General features: G+C 63.0%; 2 protein-coding genes across 15 annotated transcripts in view; both read left to right on the top strand.

The window, feature by feature from the left end:
- Positions 1–16,536, top strand: part of LOC132008203 (diacylglycerol kinase zeta) — a 42,430-nt gene extending 25,894 nt beyond the window's left edge. For 3 of the 11 annotated variants that reach the window (XM_059386626.1, XM_059386628.1, XM_059386629.1), the window contains exons 2-31: positions 4,593–4,701; positions 5,112–5,207; positions 5,526–5,603; positions 6,711–6,767; positions 7,167–7,235; positions 8,153–8,224; positions 8,338–8,454; positions 8,571–8,642; positions 8,879–8,974; positions 9,257–9,339; positions 9,441–9,501; positions 9,623–9,736; positions 9,833–9,973; positions 10,536–10,614; positions 10,787–10,842; positions 11,038–11,100; positions 11,205–11,278; positions 11,366–11,477; positions 11,802–12,001; positions 12,172–12,272; positions 12,372–12,451; positions 12,537–12,609; positions 12,741–12,781; positions 13,243–13,382; positions 14,128–14,159; positions 14,372–14,415; positions 14,914–15,034; positions 15,121–15,154; positions 15,352–15,451; positions 15,778–16,536. In XM_059386626.1, the coding sequence (XP_059242609.1) occupies positions 4,593–4,701; positions 5,112–5,207; positions 5,526–5,603; positions 6,711–6,767; positions 7,167–7,235; positions 8,153–8,224; positions 8,338–8,454; positions 8,571–8,642; positions 8,879–8,974; positions 9,257–9,339; positions 9,441–9,501; positions 9,623–9,736; positions 9,833–9,973; positions 10,536–10,614; positions 10,787–10,842; positions 11,038–11,100; positions 11,205–11,278; positions 11,366–11,477; positions 11,802–12,001; positions 12,172–12,272; positions 12,372–12,451; positions 12,537–12,609; positions 12,741–12,781; positions 13,243–13,382; positions 14,128–14,159; positions 14,372–14,415; positions 14,914–15,034; positions 15,121–15,154; positions 15,352–15,451; positions 15,778–15,894 (2,632 nt within the window). In that variant the 3' untranslated portion in view covers positions 15,895–16,536. Of the gene's footprint in view, positions 1–3,503; positions 4,239–4,592; positions 4,702–5,111; positions 5,208–5,525; positions 5,604–6,710; positions 6,768–7,166; positions 7,236–8,152; positions 8,225–8,337; positions 8,455–8,570; positions 8,643–8,878; positions 8,975–9,256; positions 9,340–9,440; positions 9,502–9,622; positions 9,737–9,832; positions 9,974–10,535; positions 10,615–10,786; positions 10,843–11,037; positions 11,101–11,204; positions 11,279–11,365; positions 11,478–11,801; positions 12,002–12,171; positions 12,273–12,371; positions 12,452–12,536; positions 12,610–12,740; positions 12,782–13,242; positions 13,383–14,127; positions 14,160–14,371; positions 14,416–14,913; positions 15,035–15,120; positions 15,155–15,351; positions 15,452–15,777 lie in introns of all 11 variants that reach the window. The other 8 variants (XM_059386627.1, XM_059386631.1, XM_059386632.1 and 5 more) reach the window with 6 other exon arrangements.
- Positions 16,537–16,936: 400 nt separating this feature from the next.
- LOC132008206 (midkine) lies at positions 16,937–19,832 on the top strand. 4 transcript variants are annotated; one of them, XM_059386636.1, is made up of 5 exons: positions 16,937–17,190; positions 18,155–18,231; positions 18,378–18,545; positions 18,668–18,829; positions 19,519–19,832. In XM_059386636.1, the coding sequence occupies exons 2-5, from the start codon at positions 18,156–18,158 to the stop codon at positions 19,542–19,544; spliced, it is 432 nt and encodes a 143-aa protein (XP_059242619.1). In that variant the 5' UTR covers positions 16,937–17,190; position 18,155; the 3' UTR covers positions 19,545–19,832. The 4 variants fall into 4 exon arrangements, with proteins under 4 accessions (XP_059242619.1, XP_059242620.1, XP_059242621.1 ...); XM_059386637.1 differs by lacking the exon at positions 16,937–17,190 and adding an exon at positions 17,236–17,312; XM_059386638.1 differs by lacking the exon at positions 16,937–17,190 and adding an exon at positions 17,491–17,607.
- Positions 19,833–19,841: the final 9 nt, after the last annotated feature.

Raw genomic sequence — 19,841 nt, forward strand, 5'->3', positions numbered from 1 at the left:
ATCGGAACCTCCCTTACACCAGCCTTCGGAACTAGGTTGGTACCCCCATTTTGCAGAGGAGAAAGTTGAGGGTCAGAAAGGCTAGTTGATCCATGGCCGGGAAAGCAATGGCAGATTAGGATTCCAAAGCCCTTGGGCTTTTCCACTTGAGACTAACATAGGGTATTCGAGAGTCTGGGCTGGGAGGTAGGGAGTCTGGTTCTTTCTAGCCAGTAGCCAGCGAAGCTAGGGCACACATGCCTGCTCATCCCCTGGCAGGTGCCTGTAGACACACTGGGGGCTGTTCATCCAGGTCACATGGCCGATGCCACCATGGGCGTCTCTCCTGTAGCATCCTTTGTCCTCCCTCCCTAGGCTCTCAGCAGCCAGCTGGAGGTTCATGGAGCCTTTGAGTCCTTTCCCATCCTGTCCCCTTTGGGTGTGACAGGCTTCTCTCAGGTCCCCCACGAGAAGGCTGGGGGGTAGACGTTGTGCTCGGCTCTTGGTGTCAGAACGCTGTGGGGCCTCCTGCAGTGACCTACCCACGTAACGCATGGGACAATGGAGATGGGAGAGCACGCCGTGTGAAAATACTACCGCTCAGGGCCGTGCTGTGGGGAAGGGCTGGAACAGGCCTGAGGCCAGCCAGGGCTTCTCATTGGACCTACAAGAAGCCTCAGCAGAGATCGGAAGTCTGGTATCAGGCTGTTGCTGACCAGAGGACAGAGGTTTCTATGGAGACCAGAGGAGCAGGAAGCATGGGGCCTGGGAGGGAGGGGGCACTGGGAGCACAGAGGCATGGGTGCCTTGCTGGACAGCTTCTCATAAAAGATCAATTCAGCCAGTCTCACAGCCTCCTTGGACAAACAAGGAAACTGAGGCCCGTGTGGGGACGGTCACCCAACAGTGGCCTGGCCTAGCCTGCCTTGCTCCCCACTCATAGGGACCGTGCTGCCAGACAGCCGATGAGGCCCCAGGACGGTTGCACTTGGGGCTGCCCAGCAGCGTGTGGGCCAGAGCGCCATGGGAGCGCCTGTCGGCTGCCGCCCTATCATGAGGCGGCCTCCGCCCCCGGCCCCTCTTGTCAGTTTGGGTCTGGGACAGCAGGCAGGGCCCAGACCTCATCGCTGTTCAGAGTGCCCACAGCACCTCCCCGCTACTGACTGTGGCCTTTTGTTTTCTGGGTGACACTAGCATCAGGCGGTGTGTCCGGGTGACTAATCTCCTCCAGGCTGGGCAGCTGTCACAGGGCGGCCTGACCAGACGGCTGGGGAAAGCTGACACCCTGGGGGAGCGCTGGCAAGTCAGCGCCCAGGCAGCAGTGAGCAGCCAGGCCTTCAGGCTTCTCTCCGTGGGTGCTGAACAGTCTGGAGTCAGGCAGCCCTGGGTTTGGGTCCTGGTCCTGCCGCTTACCGGCCTTGTGACCTGGGCCACATTCTGTACCTGTCCAGGCCTCACAGAGTTGTGCTGGGGATCAAGTGTGACGGTAAATTAAAGTACTTAGCTCAGGGCCGTTCCACTGTAGGTCTTCTGTCAGTGGGGCTGTTATTGCTCTTATTAGGGCTTCCCCACTCAGCCCCAGCCCTGTAGCCCAAAAGGAAGGAGCCTATTCTCCACCGCCGCTCTGGGGTACAGGCTTTGCCTTCACGCAGACTTGGGTTCCATCACTGGCTCCCCATTGACTCGCTATGGACTTCAGGCATGTTACCACCTTGTGCCTCAGTTTCCCATCAAGAACATGGCAGGATTCAGACCTATTCTTCCGCTTCGCTCTGGCTTATAAAATGACACGTGTGTTTGTGAAGGGCTTAGCAGAGTGCCTGGCACCTGGTGAGCTCAATAAACGTTCGCTGTGATGATACTGATTGCATTAGGAAGCCGGGAGCTCTCTGCCCACGCCCCGTCCTCTTGCCCGCCCAGCTTAACTCCTGCCCTTCTCCCTGTCCCCTGCAGAGGCGGGGGCCTGTAACAGGCAGTCTCCAACCCTGCTTCCCCACGCGCCCTGCCTCCCCACACCTTGGCTCTGTGTGCCCCTCCCTGAATACCCCCGCACCCATCCAGGGCTTTAGCCTGGCGTTGTTCCCCCAGACTCACAGGGCTGTGAGTGGGCGGTGGGAGAAACAGCCAATAGACGCACAGCCCGGGCCTGAGTCCTTGAGCCTAGCCTAGCGTCGACCCCTGTTTGTCCAAGGCTTGCACCAGCCGTGCCTGACTTTTGCCGGGCCCTCAGCAGGCAGACGTGTTTCTCTTGTCGGGCCTAGGCAGGTGTCCCATGACTGTGGCTCAGACCTCTCTGTGGCTGCAAGGGCCCAGGAGACCACCCGATGGCGGGGCACAGGCATCCCTGGGCATTCTGAAGGTATTCCTGTCCTCTTCCCCTACCCAAGGCTACTGGGCTTCCTGCCCTTCCCCCACCGTTCAGAAGTGAGGGTGCAGGAATCCAGCAGCCTGTGAAGAAGGGGCAGCCAGGAGTAGATGAGCTTGCAAAGGAAGCTGGGCCCATGTTCAGCACAGGTCAAGGGAGGATGGTTTGAGGAAGGATCATCCTGTGGGTCCTGCCTCCCTCAGGAGGGAGCTCTGGGTGGAGCATTGGAGCTTCTAGCATTGGGCCGGAAGGGTTTGCAGACCTCATCCGGCCTTCCGCACGAGGAAGATGAGGGAGATGCGTACTAGGCCTCTGCAGCGCAGTAAGACAGAGCAGTCTAGAACAGGAAAGTTCTTTCTCGGAGCCCCTCAGAGCTAGATAGAGATGCACAGCCAGAGCCCTTTCCTCTTGGCTCGGGCTTCTCATTGCTCCCCATATAGGGTGCCTCTGCGTGAGGCCTGGGGTGGCTCTCCCCTGGTCTTGAGGGCCTTGGTCCCCAGGGCCCTTTGATCCCTAAGTCACATCCTCTCCGCGTCGAGTGCCCTCTCAACCTGACCCCACGACTTGCGCCTGAGAGAGTCTAGGGGCATAACTGGACTGAATTTCTTTTCAGAGAGCCTCATTTTATTATCATAGCTTAGTTTGTGCCATATCCTGGGAGGGGACGCCTAAACCCGGGCTGCCCTGAGTCGGTAGCCAAACAAAGGCCCAAAGAGAGGGAAAGAAAAGGCTTGTCCTTGGCCCCTCAGTCTGAGGAGGCCAACTGCAACCTGGGACCCAGGACTGCGGGCTTCCAGCTTCCTTTTTTCTTTTCCATCAGCTTCAGGCTAGGGAGCCAAAGGCCAGGGCTTTGTGGTGTATGGTGCCTGGACGGGGAGCCTCATGGGGAGCCGGAAGCCCTTCCCCCATAACTCCTGGGGCGGCATAGGGTATAACTGGGGAGCGTGTTAGTGCTTCCCCCCGTGGTAAAGATGGGCCCCCTGAGGATTCCGTGGTACCATCAGACACCATGTTGATGGAGGTCAGAGGCCGTGGACCCTCCCCTTTCCTCCCTGTGTCCCTTGTCCACTCAAAGGGCAGAGGCTGTGGCTGGGCTCCTGGGCGCAGGGCAGGCCCCAGCCTGGCACAGCCCCTGATGCTCCTGGTCTCTGCCCCACAGCTGTCTGTCTGCCCCTGCCATGGAGACCTTCTTTAGGACACGCTTCCAGCGGAAGGTGCCTGGCCCTGGGGAGGGCCAGCGGCGGCTCAGCGGCGTGGGGCTGCCCACAGGCAAGGCCCGACGCCGCTCCCCCGCCGGGCAGGCGTCCTCCTCACTGGCACAGCGGCGCCGCTCCAGCGCACAGCTCCAGGGCTGCCTCCTGAGCTGTGGGGGGGGCGCCCGGGTTCCCAGCCGCCGGCGCTCCAGCACCGTGCCCCCTGCCTGCAACCCCCGCTTCATCGTGGATGAGGGGCCCACCCTGCAGCCTGCCGCGGCCGGGCCCCAGCTTCTGGGCACACGCCTGCTGTTGGCAGGGCTCGTAGGCATGAGCGAGGAGGAAGATGTGGCCATTGCGGCACCGAGTGCTACCCAGCCAGGCACCAGGAGTCTGGGGCCCTCCTCACACCAGGGCACCCTCGCGCCCATGCTTCGCTGCCTGCGCCGGCGCCGGGCCTCCTCCCACCTGCTCCCGGCTGATGCGGTGTATGACCGTGCCCTGTGGGGCCTGCACGGCTACTATCGGCGCCTCAGCCAGCAGCGGTCTCCAGGCCAGCATCTCAGCGCGGGGGGCCGAAGAGCCTCGGGCACCCCCGCTGGTGCGCCGATGCCCGCCTGTGTGCGCCCGCTGTCCCGCAGGCGTCAGGTGGCCCTGCGGCGCAAGTCGGCAGGACCCCAGGCCTGGAGTGCCCTGCTTGCGTAGGTATAGCTGCGGCTGGCAGGGCGAGTGTGCTGACCCCCGAGGGGGCTGGCCTGCAGGAAGGACCTCCAGGCTTGGCGTGGTGCGAGGGCGCCCCCTCTCTGGGGAATAGCTCCAGACAGTGCCTGGAAGCCAGCGCACCCCACAGGGGCTGTGAGGAGGGCTGGTTTTCCTGGAGGGAACCTATCAGAGTCCTGGGCTGCCGTGGGGCAGGCCCCTATCTTCCTCGTTGCCATCCCTGGCTGGGCCAGGGGTTGAAGTCGCAGCAAGGACAGACACCCCAGGTGGGGGGGGGGGGAGAGAAGCAGAGTTTCCAGGCGCTCAGCTGGCCTCAGCGATCTCCTCCTCTGTAGGAAAGCCATCACCAAGTCAGGCCTCCAGCACCTGGCACCCCCTCCTCCCACTCCTGGAGCCCCATGCAGTGAGCCGGAGCGGCAGATTCGGAGCACTGTGGACTGGAGCGTGAGTGGCAGGGTGCTGGGAGAGAGGGACAGGAGGGTGCCAGCCCCTGCTGGGCTTGGGGGCAGCTGCAGGAGGAGCCTGTGGGCCTTTGGGGCCAGGGCCGACCTGCTGGGGTGGCCACATTTGAGCCAAGCCCTCAAGAGCAGGGATAGTGGGAAGAGCGCCCGGCTGGCTCCGCTCGGGGGTTGTGAGTTTGAGCCCCACGTTGGGTGTAGAGATTACTTAAGACTTTTTTTTAACCTTCAAAAAAAGAAAAGTAAGGACAGTGGGGAAACAGGATGGAGCAAAGTACATTGTGGTCGCCGGAGGAGGTTTGTCTTGGGAGGATGGTGAGTCGGTAGGGCAGGGCGGGGACTGACTGATGGGCCGGGTAGCGGGTTTGCGCTGAGCACGCTCATCTCGTGGTCTAGGAGTCCGCGACGTATGGGGAACACATCTGGTTCGAGACCAACGTGTCGGGGGACTTCTGCTATGTTGGGGAGCAGTACTGTGTAGCTAAGATGCTGGTGAGTGAGCTCTGGGTGGCAGGCTGCCCCCTGCTGGTGGGGCGCGTCTAGAAGCCCTGGGTGGACCTCTGTGGGCCTGGCAGTGGTAGCCCTTGGAAGGGAAGGTGGCAACAAGACAGTCACCTGCGCGCCCCTGCTGAGGGCTGCCCAAGGACGGCAGGACGAATGGGGGCTCTGCTCTGAGGCCAGAACTGGGATGTCCCAGTGAGCAGAGGGCAGCCGTGCTGGGGCACATGTAAGGCTCTCTCTTCCCGCCCTGGGGCAGAGTTCTGGATGGAGTTACTTGGTGCCTCAGGGCCCTCTCTTCATTTTCTGCAGCAGAAATCAGTGTCCCGGAGAAAGTGTGCAGCCTGCAAGATCGTGGTGCACACCCCCTGCATCGAACAGCTGGAGAAGGTGAGGACCGGGCCTCAGCCCCTCCCCCCCCCCCCCCCCCCCCCTTGGGTGCCCAAGGCCTCTCAGAGTGCACACGTGTGCGTCTCCACACGCATGTTCACGTGACAAGCCTTGCCTGCCAGGAATGTCCCAGCCCGCGTGGTGGGAAGAGCCAAAGACCCTGGAGCTGGAATGCCCGCTCTTGAATCCTGTCTCTCTGCTTTGTATCCACCCTGTCCCCTCTGCCCTAAACAAACCTAGCACAGAGTGGGGCTCACTTTTACTCAGTGGGATGAACGAATGAGTGACAGCCAGGACACCATTTTACCTGTGCCTAAGTTCACATGTAGAAAGGGGTGTTGTCTTGCTGCAGTTTGGCTCTGTCTGCCCTAAGGACTGTTGTCCACAGTGTATCGACAGCTGGTGGCACGTGTGGGCCCTGGGCTTCCAAAGGGAAGTAGAGGCAGCACTGGGGAGGCAGGTCCGGACAGAGGGTGCAAGGGCTCCCCAGGCAGCAGAAACCCCAGCAGCACATGGGAAAGCCTGTAGGATAAGAACAACATGAACACGGCTAATGTGGGCCACTTGCCCCTGCCCCTGACTCCTAGAGTGAGGTTTCCCCATTAACTATGCTAAGGCTAAAGCAGGGACAGTTGGGAAAAGAGAAACAAACATAGCCCTGAGCGGTCCAGAGCCCAAGGTGGAAACCAAAGCAGTTTCCAGGAATGAGCTAATGGTCTCCAGGAAGCAGCCCGCACAAGTCTGCAGGCAAGGAGCAGGGTGCCTGCGCGAGCCTCGGCCGCGAGCGCTGGAGGACAAGGAAAAATCTGGGAGGAGTAAACCATGCTGCCTTTTAGTGGGGGAGGTGGGCATAAAACTCCCGATGTCCCCCATCCCTAGGTAATAAGAGAAAGGAAAGGTCCTTCTAACTAGTGGAGAGGAGGCAGGGGGTGCAGGAGGGCTTCTGAGAAGAGATGTCTCATATTCTGAGGGCTCCCAGGGTGATTTGGAGCTATCCCTGCCTTGCGAGGATGACTCTGGGTGACACTTTCCTGGAGGAGGTGACTAGATGCCTGACCCCCTGAAAAGAGGTTCTGACATTTGGGGGGTCGTTGCAATGTTTCACAGATAAATTTCCGCTGTAAGCCGTCTTTCCGTGAATCAGGCTCCAGGAATATCCGTGAGGTAAGTGCCTAGGGTAGTCACCGGTAAGGAGGCCCCAAGTTTCCTGAGTGGACTTTCCAGCGTCTCCAGAGTGCCATTGGGGGACTCAGCCCCTTTGAGGCTACTCTGGGGCCCAGGGAGGTGCAGGGCTGAGGCTCAGAGAGGGTCTTGATGGGGAAGGTGTGGCTGGCCCCACCTGCAGAGAGGGGGAGGCACCGCCTGCCTCCTGCGCCTCCTTGCTCTTCTGCCCCCACCTTGAGGCCCTGGAGAGAAGTCTCCAGCCACTCTCCCCTCACGCACGCTTCAGAGAGCTTCCTGCTGCAGCCCCATACCTCACTAGCGTGTTGGGGGTGCCGGCCACACTCAGGCCTCGCGCCTCTCCACCCCTCACTCCAGTGATGCTCTCTTTTCCTCCACCAGCCAACCTTTGTGCGGCACCACTGGGTACACCGGCGACGCCAGGATGGCAAGTGTCGGCACTGTGGGAAGGTGAGGCTCTGCCCGGGGAGGTGGGCTGGCCCGCAGCCCCCCGGACCTGACCCCTGCAGCCCCTGAGCCTCAGGCCGTGTGTCCAGTGTGACCTGCCCGTTGCTGACGGTATCTCGTGCGTGCAGAGTCCTGGGGCTCACTCCCAGCCTGGCCGAGGGCACCAGTCAGTCCCAGAACACCCAGGTCTCTGGACGGAGCAGGAGAGCAGGGAAGAAAGCGAGTTTCTGGTGCAGTGTATCTGGACTGCCCAGAAGCCGTGCGATCGCCCTCTGAGAATTGTGTAGACAGCCTCGTTTGGTGACTGAGCACAGTATGTGTTGAGCCCCTGTTGGGTGCTGAGCCCCAAGTCGGGTTATGAGGTCCCTGCCTTCCTGGAGGAGGATGTGGCTGAAGACAGACTCTGTGGGCAGTCTTCCTGAGCCCAGTCCACAGTGTGGTGGTCACTTACTCATCATCTGCTTCTGCTGTTTCCCTCAGTAAGCGTAGGCTGTAGGAGGTCTCGGGGCTTCGCTCCTGTTTCCTCTGCTCACTTCAGTGCCGCGCACAGGGCCCAGCACACAGCAGGCCCTCAGTAAACATCCATGGAATGAACAAGGGAATGAATGTGGCAGGTGCTGTTAAGAAGTGTGAAGCCCTCTAAGCATATACTGGCGGGCCTTGGGGTCAGCAGGGGGGGATTCCCACTGGCAGGAGTTAGCTGTGACCCCTTCTAGCAGATTGGGTGTGGGCACCCAGCTCCTTGGAGTTAACTTCAGAGAATTGCAGGCCTCCCTGCTCTGGAGGCTTATTCGACAATTGTTGTAATTTTAAAGAATGGGCTCAACTTCCCTGGGTGGAGAGTGTTGGCCACGGAGGAGGGGCTGGGCCTGCTGCTCTGGGTCTGGCCACTGGTGCCCCAACTACCCTCTCCACCCTAGGGCTTCCAGCAGAAGTTCACCTTCCATAGCAAGGAGATTGTGGCCATCAGTTGTTCCTGGTGCAAGCAGGCCGTGAGTGGTGCTCGCCCAGCCCCCGGAGGCTGTTCCCTGGGCGGCATTAGGTGGGGGCCCCCCCGGCTGTCAGCTCAGGCCCAGCTCAGTTGCACCCTCCCCGCCCCCCCCAGTACCACAGCAAGGTGTCCTGCTTCATGCTGCAACAGATCGAGGAGCCGTGCTCCCTGGGTGTGCACGCTGCTGTGGTCATCCCACCCACCTGGATCCTCCGCGCCCGCAGGCCACAGGTGAGTCCTGCCTGCACCCGGGACACGCCCGCACCCGGGACACCACCTCCACACGTGGGCACTGCCAGCCGCCCCCACCCACCTGCCTGTCCCCAATGCCCTTGCTTCCCTTCCAGAATACCCTCAAGGCAAGCAAGAAGAAAAAGAGAGCATCCTTCAAGAGGAAATCTAGCAAGAAAGGGCCAGAGGTTGGTCCTGGGGCTGACTGGGCCTGTTTCTTGAAGTACTGAGCTCCCTGGGCCAGTGCAGCCACTGGTGGGCTCTGGGCCCCAGAGGAGGGTGGGAGGCCGGATCCAAGGTGCCTCTCTGTGGCCAGGCCCACCTTAAGGTCTGCCCGGGCGGCAGAACGGGAGGGGGCACTGCCGAGAATGGGGGTGAGGTCTGCCAAACTGGGGTAGAGTCTTACAGTCTCTCTGTCTCCAAGGAGGGCCGCTGGAGACCCTTCATCATCAGGCCCACCCCCTCTCCCCTCATGAAGCCCCTGCTGGTGTTTGTGAACCCCAAGAGTGGGGGCAACCAGGTACGCATGGCTGCCCTGCTCCGCTCCATGGAGAGCCTGCAGGGGAGGAGTGGGCTCAGGCTCCGCACCCCTCCTCCTCACCACCCCCTCCTCACCCCTGCCCCCATCCCCAGCAGCTGCTCCCAGGTCCCATTGCAGCTTCTGCCCCATCCCTGTGACCCAGAGACAGGAGCCTGTCTCCACCCCTTGGCCCTACTGGGCCTGGTTCCTATAGCGTCCTTCTCGGGTGCTGCTCTCCACTGCGGCCAGCAGGCCCTGACTGACTCCCCTGGTCCCCTGCAGGGCGCTAAGATCATCCAGTCCTTCCTGTGGTATCTCAACCCCCGACAAGTGTTTGACCTGAGCCAGGGAGGCCCCAAGGAGGCGTAAGTGCTTGCTGCGGCCCTGTGGAGATGGTGGGGAGGGCTTGCCCGGCACAGGGGCTCAGTCCCACACACCTTGACTCTGTTCCGTCCTCTGGCTCCAGGCTGGAGATGTACCGCAAAGTGCACAACCTACGGATCCTGGCGTGTGGAGGTGACGGCACGGTGAGTCCTGTGGCCGCTCCTCGGGCTGCTCAGGCGAGGGGCCGAAGCCTGGACCACACGGGTCTGACCCGGCCTCTTCTGCTCTGCCCCGGCCTCTTCTGCTCTGCCCCTCTCCCTCCAGGTCGGCTGGATCCTCTCCACTCTGGACCAGCTGCGCTTAAAGCCCCCGCCACCTGTTGCCATTCTGCCCCTGGGCACTGGCAATGACTTGGCCCGTACCCTCAACTGGGGTGGGGTAAGAGCCCACAGGCGGGGAGCGGGGCAGGGGTGGGCTGAGCGGCTGGGGGGCCCTCTCCCCTGGAGAGGTTCAGTTCCTGCCTTGTCCCACCAGGGCTACACGGATGAGCCCGTGTCCAAGATCCTCTCCCACGTGGAGGAGGGCAACGTGGTGCAGCTAGACCGCTGGGACCTCCGCGCTGAGCCCAACCCCGACGCGGGGCCGGAGGAGCGCGACGAGGGCGCCACTGACCGGGTAGGCTGGCCAGGGCCAGTGTGGGGGCGGCCGCTGTGGGGGCAGCAGGGTAAGCGTTCTCCCCTACTTGCCGGTTCTGGGGCTTTGGACAAATCTCTTCATTCCCCTAGACTTTCATCCTCTCCTGGGCAATGGTAACAGCGGTACCCCCGCAAGCTAGCCATTATTCAGCTACTGGGCAGATAGTTCCTGAATATCCACCACATGCCAGGCACCATGTTAAGCACCGAGAAAACAAAGTCCTCGTCCTCATGGAGCTCCTCCAGAATATGGCACTTTGGGAAGAAGTGTTGGGGGGTGGTTGGAAAGCCGGGGAAGAGAGTGCCTGCAGGGCCCCAGGCGTTTTATATACTGGGCACTTGAAGGAGCCCCATGGATGCTGGGAGCTGAGAGGGCAGACCCTGAGGCAGGCTGCAGGCTAGAGGGAAGAGCTGTTAACTGGGAAAAGCTTCCAGAACTGCATGGACCGAGCCAGCCTGGTGGCCCCTGGCCCTGAGCAAGCCAGAGCAAGGAGGTAGCTGTGAGGTCCAGCCCTCATGCTGGGCCCTTGACCTTTTTCCAGCTGCCCCTGGATGTCTTCAACAATTACTTCAGCCTGGGCTTTGATGCCCACGTCACCCTGGAGTTTCATGAGTCTCGAGGTGGGCAACCACTTGCTGGGAAGGCATCAGGAGGCTGGAGAGGGGGGCATACAGGAGGTTCCCAAGAGGGTCAGAACTTGCCCCCGGGCAGTTCCCAGCCCTCTATCCTACCCCAGCCTGGGAAGCCCCAGCAGGTCAGACTGACTGTCCCCTATTTCTTGTCGCCACCCAGAGGCCAACCCAGAGAAATTCAACAGCCGCTTTCGGAATAAGATGTTCTATGCCGGGGTGAGTCTGGGGTCAGCTGGCAACAGGCACCCTCCTCTCACACCCCCCCCCCGGCCACTCCCACTCCCTCCCCATGCCCACTGTTCTGCCGCCTGTACACCCTGCATACGGGTCTCTGCCGGCCCACGGGCCCCTGTCGGCAATGGTGAGAGAAAGTCCCTGTCACCAGATGGTGACGCCCTCTGTCTCCCACAGACAGCCTTCTCTGACTTCCTGATGGGCAGCTCTAAGGACTTGGCCAAGCACATCCGAGTGGTGGTAAGTGGGCCAGGCTGGCAGGCAGAGTGGGCGGGCCTGGCGGGGAGGGAGGCCGCCTCGGCACCGGTACACATCCCACACCCGCTCCCTGTTCCTGCCTGCAGTGTGACGGGACTGACCTGACCCCCAAGATTCACGACCTAAAACCCCAGTGCATCGTTTTCCTGAACATCCCCAGGTGAGGAGGGGAGGCTCTGTGTGCGCCCCGATGTGTCCAACCTGCACGACTGTCCTCTGAGGGTCCTTGTGTTGCCGTCCCCTCCAGGTACTGTGCAGGCACCATGCCCTGGGGCCACCCTGGGGAGCACCATGAATTTGAGCCCCAGCGGCACGACGATGGCTACCTCGAGGTCATTGGCTTTACCATGACATCCCTGGTGAGTGGGCCAACATGGGACTTGCCTGGAGCCCTGGCTCTGTCCCCACAGTGACCAGGAACACTGGCCCAAGATGGAAAGGTGGGGGGACCACGAAACTTCCCTTCACCAGCCAAGATGGGAGAATTCATTCTCATCTCTCTAGCTGGCGTCTCCCCCTCTTTCTCTGACCAGGGTCTCTCTCTCCCCTCCCGTCTCTGGGGGGAGACTCTCTGGGGGGCTACTGTCACTGTGTTCCCTGGCTGGAGCATCCTTGCAGAGAATGGAGCCCGGGGCCCCACTAACCCTGCCCCGGTTCCTGACCTGAGCCTTCTGCACCCACAGGCGGCGCTGCAGGTGGGCGGGCACGGCGAGCGGCTGACACAGTGCCGTGAGGTGGTGCTCACCACGTCCAAGGCCATCCCGGTGCAGGTGGACGGTGAGCCCTGCAAGCTCGCAGCCTCACGCATTCGCATCGCCCTGCGTAACCAGGCCACCATGGTGCAGAAGGCCAAGCGGCGGAGCGCCGCCCCCCTGCACAGCGAGTACGTTCCCCTCCTGGCCACCGCCACTCTGCCCCTCTCTCGAGCTGCGGTTTCCCCAGCTGGACAGGGGCCTCCGCGTCGCTGTGCCTCGGGGAGATGGGGCGGGGCCCCTGGGTGCGGCGCCCAGCTGAGGACCCTTCCCGAGTGCCCTCTTGCCGCCCACGCCCCAGCCAGCAGCCCGTGCCCGAGCAGCTGCGGGTCCAGGTGAGCAGAGTCAGCATGCACGACTACGAGGCCCTGCATTACGACAAGGAACAGCTCAAGGAGGCCTGTGAGTGGCAGGCGGGCAAGGAGCCACTGAGGGCCCTGAGGGCGGGGCAGGGGGCTGAGGGGGAACAGCCAGCTGCTGACGGCCTGCTCTGTCCCCCAGCCGTGCCGTTGGGCACTGTGGTGGTCCCTGGAGACAGCGACCTGGAGCTCTGCCGTGCCCACATCGAGAGGCTCCAGCAGGTGAGGGGGTCAGGAACTGGCCTGGTGTGGGCCCACCCGCCCTAGTTTCTATTCTCTGCCAACTCCTGGCCTTGGCTTCTCTCAGCAGGAGCCCGAAGGTGCTGGAGCCAAGTCCCCTACCTGCCAGAAACTGTCCCCCAAGTGGTGCTTCCTAGACGGTGAGTGCCAGCTCCTGGCAGTCCTGGGTTGTGTCCTGCCCCCTCCCAAAGGGCTCCTGGTGGGGTAGCAGACTCTCGAGGCCTGGATAAGGGCCTCCTCCCACCTCAGACAGCTCTCTGCTCCCTCACAGCCACCACTGCCAGCCGCTTCTACAGGATCGACCGGGCCCAGGTGAGCAGCTTGCGGTCGTTCAGGCCAGCCCAGGGGCCTCTCTACCTCTGGCCCACAGCCTCACAGACGGGTCCACTTGTTGTCCTGCTGGATGGAGCCCGCACATCTGCTCCCACCCGCACATAGGATGTAGTCACGCTGCCCACAGGCACAGGGAGCTGGCATGCCCAGAAAAGTCTGGCTGGGTGGGGGCATGGGCTTTGGAGCACAGGGGCCACCCAGTGAGCTCCAGAGGTGGAGGCACTTCTGGCCAGGTGCTAGGTGACCCAGGCAGAGGCTTAGCATGGGAAGGAGCTGGGAAGGCAAGGGGAAGAGAGACTGGCAGGGTCCCCTCACCCAGCTTCCACCTGCGGCTATCTCTGCTCCTGGCGGAGGCCTTTCCGGCCTGGCTGCGTCTGCACTGCCCGCATCGGCTACCCTGGGAGGTCCTGACTCTTGGCCCCTGACCTCCCCACCCACAGGAACACCTCAACTATGTGACGGAGATCGCACAGGACGAGATTTATATCTTGGACCCTGAGCTGCTGGGGGCATCGGCCCGGCCTGACCTCCCAACCCCCACTTCCCCCCTCCCCACCTCTCCCTGCTCACCCACACTCCGGTGAGTCCTGCGTCTCCTCCAGCCCCCTGGCTCGAAACCCCACCTACAAGCCGGTACCTCCTGACATCCTGCCTTCGGCGCCAGACATGTGTCCGGTGTCCTGCTAGCTGCTGGGTCCCTACAGACCTTCCCTGATGGAGTCACTGGCAGAGAACCAAACCTTCCCAAAGCTGCGCTGGCTGGAGACCTGGGCTCCCCCTCTGATCTCTCTTCTGCGAGTCCTGTGTGCTGTCCCCCAGCATCCGAGCACAGCAGCCCGGGCTGGAGCCTCCAACCTCACGTTCTTCCCCACTGCCCGGTGCCGTGCTCTTCCTGGCCCTTTGTGGCCTCCAGGGTGCTGGCCCCTGCCCTTTTCTTGCCACCTCAGAAAGGTCCCCCATTTCTCGCCAAGCTCCCTGCTCCACTCAGGCCTCAGCTTGGGGGTTCCCTCCCCAGAGAAGTCTCCCCAGGAACCCCAGCTGACGTTGCTTGTGAGATCATACCACCCCAGTGTCTTGTGCTCTTCGTAGCCCTTCCTGCTCTGAGAAGGCCTGATTTATGTGTTGACTTGTGTGTCTCCCTCACTAGAATGTAAGCTCCGTGAGAGCAAGCTCTCCGTGTGTCGTGTTCTCTGCTGTGTGGCTGGCTCCTGGCACAGGGCCTGCTCTGTAGGGGGCACTCAATAAACTTGACAGAACACAGGGCACCCCCTGGTGGGGGGGTGACAACGGTCTCTGGGTCCCATCTCATCCTGCTCTGCTTGCAGGTCACTGCCAGGGGATACGGCGCCCCCTAAAGGTGAGGCCTAGCCCTTCTCCCTGGTCCGGGGTGGAGGTGGAGCCCACACACGCAGCCTGCTGCAGCCACAGCCCGCCAGAGCCCTGGGGTCACCCCACCCCCAGCCTAGCGTGGGCTCCCCAGGCAGACCCACACGTGGGGCCGGCACATCTGTGCACCCACGCAGGGTCGGGTCTGCAGCCCCCGAGTGTGACGGCAGGTGTTCTGTGCAGGTGAGGAGCTGATTGAGGCTGCCAAGAGGAACAACTTCTGTAAGGTACTAGCCAGGGCTGGGCTTCTCTGCCCCGTGGCCCCGTGGCCCCATGGCTCTGCAGCTGCAGCCGGGAGGTCGCACCCAGGGAGGTCAGGGCCTCTGGGTGGGGCCAAGTTAGTCTGTGAAGGAGCTGTCATCTGTGATGGGATGCCCCTCCACAGGGTCTCCGTGGTGATTGCCGCATTCCGCCTTGCCCCCGTCTCCCTCACAGTGTCCCTTCATAGAGGCTTAGCACAGTCTGCCTTTCCCCAGTATTCAGGAAGGAGCGAGTCTTAGGGGATCCACCGGCCCCGGAGCTTGAGGGTCTGTCCTCCTGAGGAGTCCAGAAGCCCAGGGTCTCTCCCCTGCACTCCAGAAAGACCCCCCCACACACCCCGAGGGATGATGTGTGTGAGCACCCTAGTGTCAGGCCTACGACCTTTGTGCACTGGGGGACATTTCTGTGGCTGGCAGGAAAGTGGCCCAGAGGAGCCCCAGCCCTGCTCTGTCCCCTGCCCTCAGCTCCAGGAGCTGCACCGAGCTGGGGGCGACCTTATGCACCGGGACGAGCAGAGTCGAACGCTCCTGCATCATGCCGTCAGCACGGGCAGCAAGGATGTGGTCCGCTACCTGCTGGACCACGGTGAGCTGGGCCACCAGGGGGCCTGGGCTAGGGCCAAGGCGGGAGGCTGCCAGTCTTCTCTGACTGCCCTGTCCCCTCTCCTCCAGCACCCCCAGAGATCCTTGACGCTGTGGAGGAGAAGTGAGTATCTGGGTGTGCCAGACTGGAAACTGCCCCATCTTCCAGCCCCTCCCACTCAGCGGGTCAGAGCCTAGAAACCCTGCCAGGCACCATCCCTTGCCCCTCAGCCCCAAGCTCCCTTCTCTGATCGCCCACTGGAGGCAGACAAGAGGACCCCGAGGACAGGACGGGGGTCCACAGCCAGACTGTTTCCACAGCGGGGAGACCTGTCTGCACCAGGCGGCAGCCCTGGGCCAGCGCACCATCTGCCACTACATCGTGGAGGCGGGGGCCTCCCTCATGAAGACGGACCAGCAGGTGAGCAGCCATGCAGGGCGTCCACCTGGGCACAGGGCAGCCCTGTCCCCAGCTCCTGCCCTTGTGAGCAGGAGCCATGGAGAAGGGCTGCCTTTTAGGACTGGAAGCTGTTCTTTAACCAACACCGTCTGGATTCTGAGAAACCTGAGCCCACGGTGCAGGGGGGAGGGGGTGAAGGCGGGGGGGGGGGGGGGGGGATGGAGGGCCCATGACTGCCTGTCCTTTGAAGCATTTCCTCTCCTCACTGGCCACCTGGAGGGGAGGTCCCCAGCCATCTCCCGAGGCCCCAGAAGTGATGCCTGCTGCCCCTCCGCCCCCCACCCCAGGGTGACACTCCCCGGCAGCGGGCGGAGAAGGCCCAGGACACGGAGCTGGCCGCCTACCTGGAGAACCGGCAGCACTACCAGATGGTCCAGCGGGAGGACCAGGAGACGGCTGTGTAGCCGCGAGACCCGCGGCCACCAGAGGGGGAGCCCCCCATCGCCCCCTCACTGCCACATTCCAGTCGGATGACCACGGGGGGACCCGTGCCCCAGGGAAGGAGCCCCGTGCTGCCCCCTGAGGAGCTGCCCAGGCTAGGGCTGGACTCTGAGGAGCTGGGGTATCTCACCTGTGGCCTGAGGCCTCAACCTGACCCCGGGCTGACAGGGGAACAGGAGCCTGCACTGGACGGAGCAGGCCTTTGAGGGGGCTGGGGCTGGACCACTTCAGGGCGGCCCTCACCCTCCCCACCACGGGTGCCCTCCCTGGGCCTTGGGCTACAGGGGGAGGGCAGCGGGGCCGGGGACCCTGTCAGAGAGCCTTCGGGAAGAGGGTTACTAAGCCACCGGGTTGGTGAGGGCCCTGCCTGAGCCTGGCAGCCTGGGCCCATCTCCTGCCTCATCCACCCTCCCCGGGAGCTTCCTCCCGGAAGCGCAGAACCTGCCGCGTTTGCGCCGCTGCCCCGCTTGGTGCCCACCCCCAGAGACCCTCCCCGTGTACCCAGTCATTTAATCACCGCCGACTGTGTGGCCTGGGGGTTGGAGTGGGGGCTCTGACATGTTTACAGCTGGGTGTGACTCAGTAAAGAGGATTTTTTTCCTTTCTGCTCTTCTTTACTTGCGGAGGAGGTCTTCCAGAAGCAGCGGGGTCTGGTGGTGGGGAGGCTGGACACCCCGGACCCAGACTCTTTTCTTGTGTGTGTGGAGGGGGGCGTTCCTGGTTCGCGTTTGGGGGTGGGGTCTCAGGGCCTGCCCGGGACCTGACCTCTGCCTGGCTGCGCGGCTCGGCGGGGCCGGGGGAGGAGCTGATTTCCTCTCGCTTCCCGCTTCCCGCAGGGACGACAACAATGAAAGTGAAAGAGAGGTGGGGCGGGGGGCGAGGCCTGGATTCTTCGGCCCACTTGCCCTGTGGCCCTGGGCAAGCCCCCTCCCCCAGGCCTCGGTTGCTTTTGCTGTTTAGGGGATCGGGTGAGGTGATCCCCCAGGTCCCAGGATTGGAAGGAGTGGGCATCTGCAGCCGCCGCCTTGGCTGGGTCTGGAACTTCTCAGACGGCTCTTGTCAGCTCCCAAGCCTCACCAAATCCGAGCCTGAGGGCTCCTCCTCCCCCAACTTCCCCCAGCTCCCGCCCCCGAAAACCTGCGCTCCTGAAGGGCGCGGCGCGGTCCGCGTCCCGGAGCGCTTTCTCTGGGGCTCCCCGTCCCAGGCTCCTCGAACACTCAGCGGAGCGGCTCCCTGCACACTTGGTGAAGCGACCCGAGGTGGGGCTGGCGCTCTGTCCGCAGCACCTAAGGGGGAGCAGAGAGCCGGTCCTCGACCGGGTTAAACAGTCATCCGGGGACGGAGCCTCGCACAGGCTGGAACGCAGGCCCCGGGAGCGCCGGTACCCGTGACACCCCCGGAGCTCCGAGCTCCCTCCCAAGTCCCCATCCGCTCGGGCTTCCCTCCACGGGAAGAAGGGCGGGCGTCCATCGGGGAAAGAGAACGGCCCCAGAGGAAGGGGGCAGAGTCGGCGGCGGAAAGCTGGGGCTGGGGCAGGGCCCCGGGGAGCCTGGACAGGACAGGGGCCTGGGGCCGGGAGACCCCGGGCTCGGAAAATCGGGGGCAGGCAGAGCCCGCCGTCTGGCGGCCCGGGCGGAGCGAACCGGAGTTGCGGGGACCCGCGGCGGGAAGCCGGGGTAGAAGCGCCGGGGGGCGCAGGGCGGGAGCGGAGGCGGGGACGCCGGGGTCGGGGGGCGGTGCGGGTTTGAGGGGAGGGGGCGGGGCGGGTCCTTCCTCGGTGGGGATGGGGGGCGGGAAGGGGGCGGGGGCCCATGTGACCGGCTCAGACCGGTTCTGGAGACAAAAGGGGCCGCGGCGGCCGGAGCGGGACTGGCCCGGCGCGGGAGGGAGCGCAGCACCGCGGGCAGCGAGCGAGTGAGCGCGCGGGGGCCCCGGCGGACTTGCAGCGGCGACCTGGGCCCTTCGCCAGCTAGGCCCCGGCCAGCCTCGGGCCCCGGGGGCGGGGTGGCGGTCCGAGCTGCGTCCTGAACTCCAGGCCGCCCCCAGCGAGACACTTTGGGCTGTGCGCCCCGGCTAGCGGCGAGGGGCCGACCCCAGAGCCCTCCCGCCGCCGCCGCGGCCCGTGGGCCTGGAGAGTGGGGCCGGGGGTGGGAGGTGCGCGCGTGCGGCGCCCCCGTGGGGAAGGGGGCGGCAGGGGGACGCTGACCCGACATCTCCCCGCAGGATGCATCACCGAGGCTTCCTCCTCCTCGCCCTCCTCACCCTGTTGGCGCTCACCTCCGCGGTGGCAAAAAAGAAAGGTGATACGGGGTGTGGGGGACTGGAGGAGGGCTGGAGACCGGCGGGTGAGGCCGGCAGCCTCGGGCCTGGCCGCCGGCATTCCGAGGCCGGGACCCCAGGAAGCGGTCCCCGAGTGAGTCTGAGCCCCGTTCCCCGTGCGTCTTAGACAAAGTGAAGAAGGGCGGCCCGGGGACCGAGTGCGCGGAGTGGGCCTGGGGGCCCTGCACCCCCAGCAGCAAAGACTGCGGCGTGGGCTTCCGCGAGGGCACCTGTGGGGCCCAGACTCAGCGTACCCGGTGCAGGGTGCCTTGCAACTGGAAGAAGGAGTTTGGAGGTGAGGTGGGGCGCAGGCGGAGGGAGGGCTGGGGGTAGGGTGGGGGCAGCCTCACTGAAACTTGGGCAGGTTTGTGGCCACCACTGGGCCCCCAGATCTGACCCAGGGCGCTCTCCCTCCAGCGGACTGCAAGTACAAGTTTGAGAGCTGGGGGGCGTGTGATGGGGGCACGGGCACCAAAGCCCGCCAAGGCACCCTGAAGAAGGCGCGGTATAATGCCCAATGCCAGGAGACCATCCGCGTGACCAAGCCCTGCACCCCCAAGACCAAAGCCAAGGCCAAAGGTCAGGGAACTGGTTGGGGTTGGGGGTGGTCATTGCCGGGGCCCTCCACAACCAGTGAGAGGGAATGGTTAAGCCTAAAGTTCTGGACTGTGGCGGGTGACTTCTTGACACCTCTGCCCTATGCTTTTCCTCTCCGTAGAGATGCCTTAGATGGGCAGGTACTGAGGGTGAGCCACAGAAGGTGCTCAAGGATTATCAAATCCTTCTGGCCGGAGTGGAAGTACAAACTCATTTGGTTCTGTTGGAGCATTTTGCTTGGGAGTCAGGGAGTTGTCCCAGAAGGGCTTGGCTTTGTCACCTCTCCAGCCAGAAGAAACATTTGGTCAGCTTGGGTCCTTTCTAGTATCAGAACTTCCCAGTCCCAACTCCCACCACCCCCTAGCTCATTGTCAATTCACAGCAGCCTAGAGAGGCCATCAGGGCAGAGGTGAATCAGCCCACCTTGTTAGGTGAGGAGGTGGAGGCTGAGGGCCCCTGGGACCAAGAACTTGAAGATTTCCCGAGCCCAAATGAAAGTGTCCCAAGTCCGTGTGGCATCAATATGGCTGCGCTCTCCCTCCAGCGACCCGGTCCGCTGATATACAGCCACTAGGGGGCAGAATTTTCTCCCTAATGTATATACTGGGGGTCTCTACCAGGTCACCTGAACTTCAGGTGACTCTGATAACACGCTATTTCTTGTTTTACAGCCAAGAAAGGGAAGGGAAAGGACTAGCAGCCAGGTCTGGATGCCGCGGAGCCCAGGGCCGGTGCCCTCCCTCCCACAGGCCCAAGATCTAACCTACCAGTGCCTTTTGTCTACTCATTAGCTTTATCAATCATACCCTGCTTCTTCCCTTTCAGTCCTCTGCCCCCACCCCCAAGTGTCCCAGATGGGGAGGGACAGGGGATTGTGGACAGCTTGAGCCTCCTGCCCCAGAGGGATGTGATTCCTGGTACCCCCTTTTGTTCTTCCCCACAAAGATGCCATTACTGAGAAATAAATAAACAGTCGTGTTTTTGTTTTGTTTTG

Source organism: Mustela nigripes, unplaced genomic scaffold, assembly GCF_022355385.1.
Source record: "Mustela nigripes isolate SB6536 unplaced genomic scaffold, MUSNIG.SB6536 HiC_scaffold_76, whole genome shotgun sequence".
NCBI lineage: Eukaryota > Metazoa > Chordata > Mammalia > Carnivora > Mustelidae > Mustela > Mustela nigripes.

Excerpts from the sequence above, each read along its gene's own strand:
- LOC132008206 (XM_059386636.1), top strand. The coding sequence starts at position 18,156 with ATGCATCACCGAGGCTTCCTCCTCCTCGCCCTCCTCACCCTGTTGGCG. Across the intron at positions 18,232-18,377 it reads CGCGGTGGCAAAAAAGAAAG|ACAAAGTGAAGAAGGGCGGC; the intron begins GTGATACGGGGT and ends CGTGCGTCTTAG. Across the intron at positions 18,546-18,667 it reads CTGGAAGAAGGAGTTTGGAG|CGGACTGCAAGTACAAGTTT; the intron begins GTGAGGTGGGGC and ends CTCTCCCTCCAG.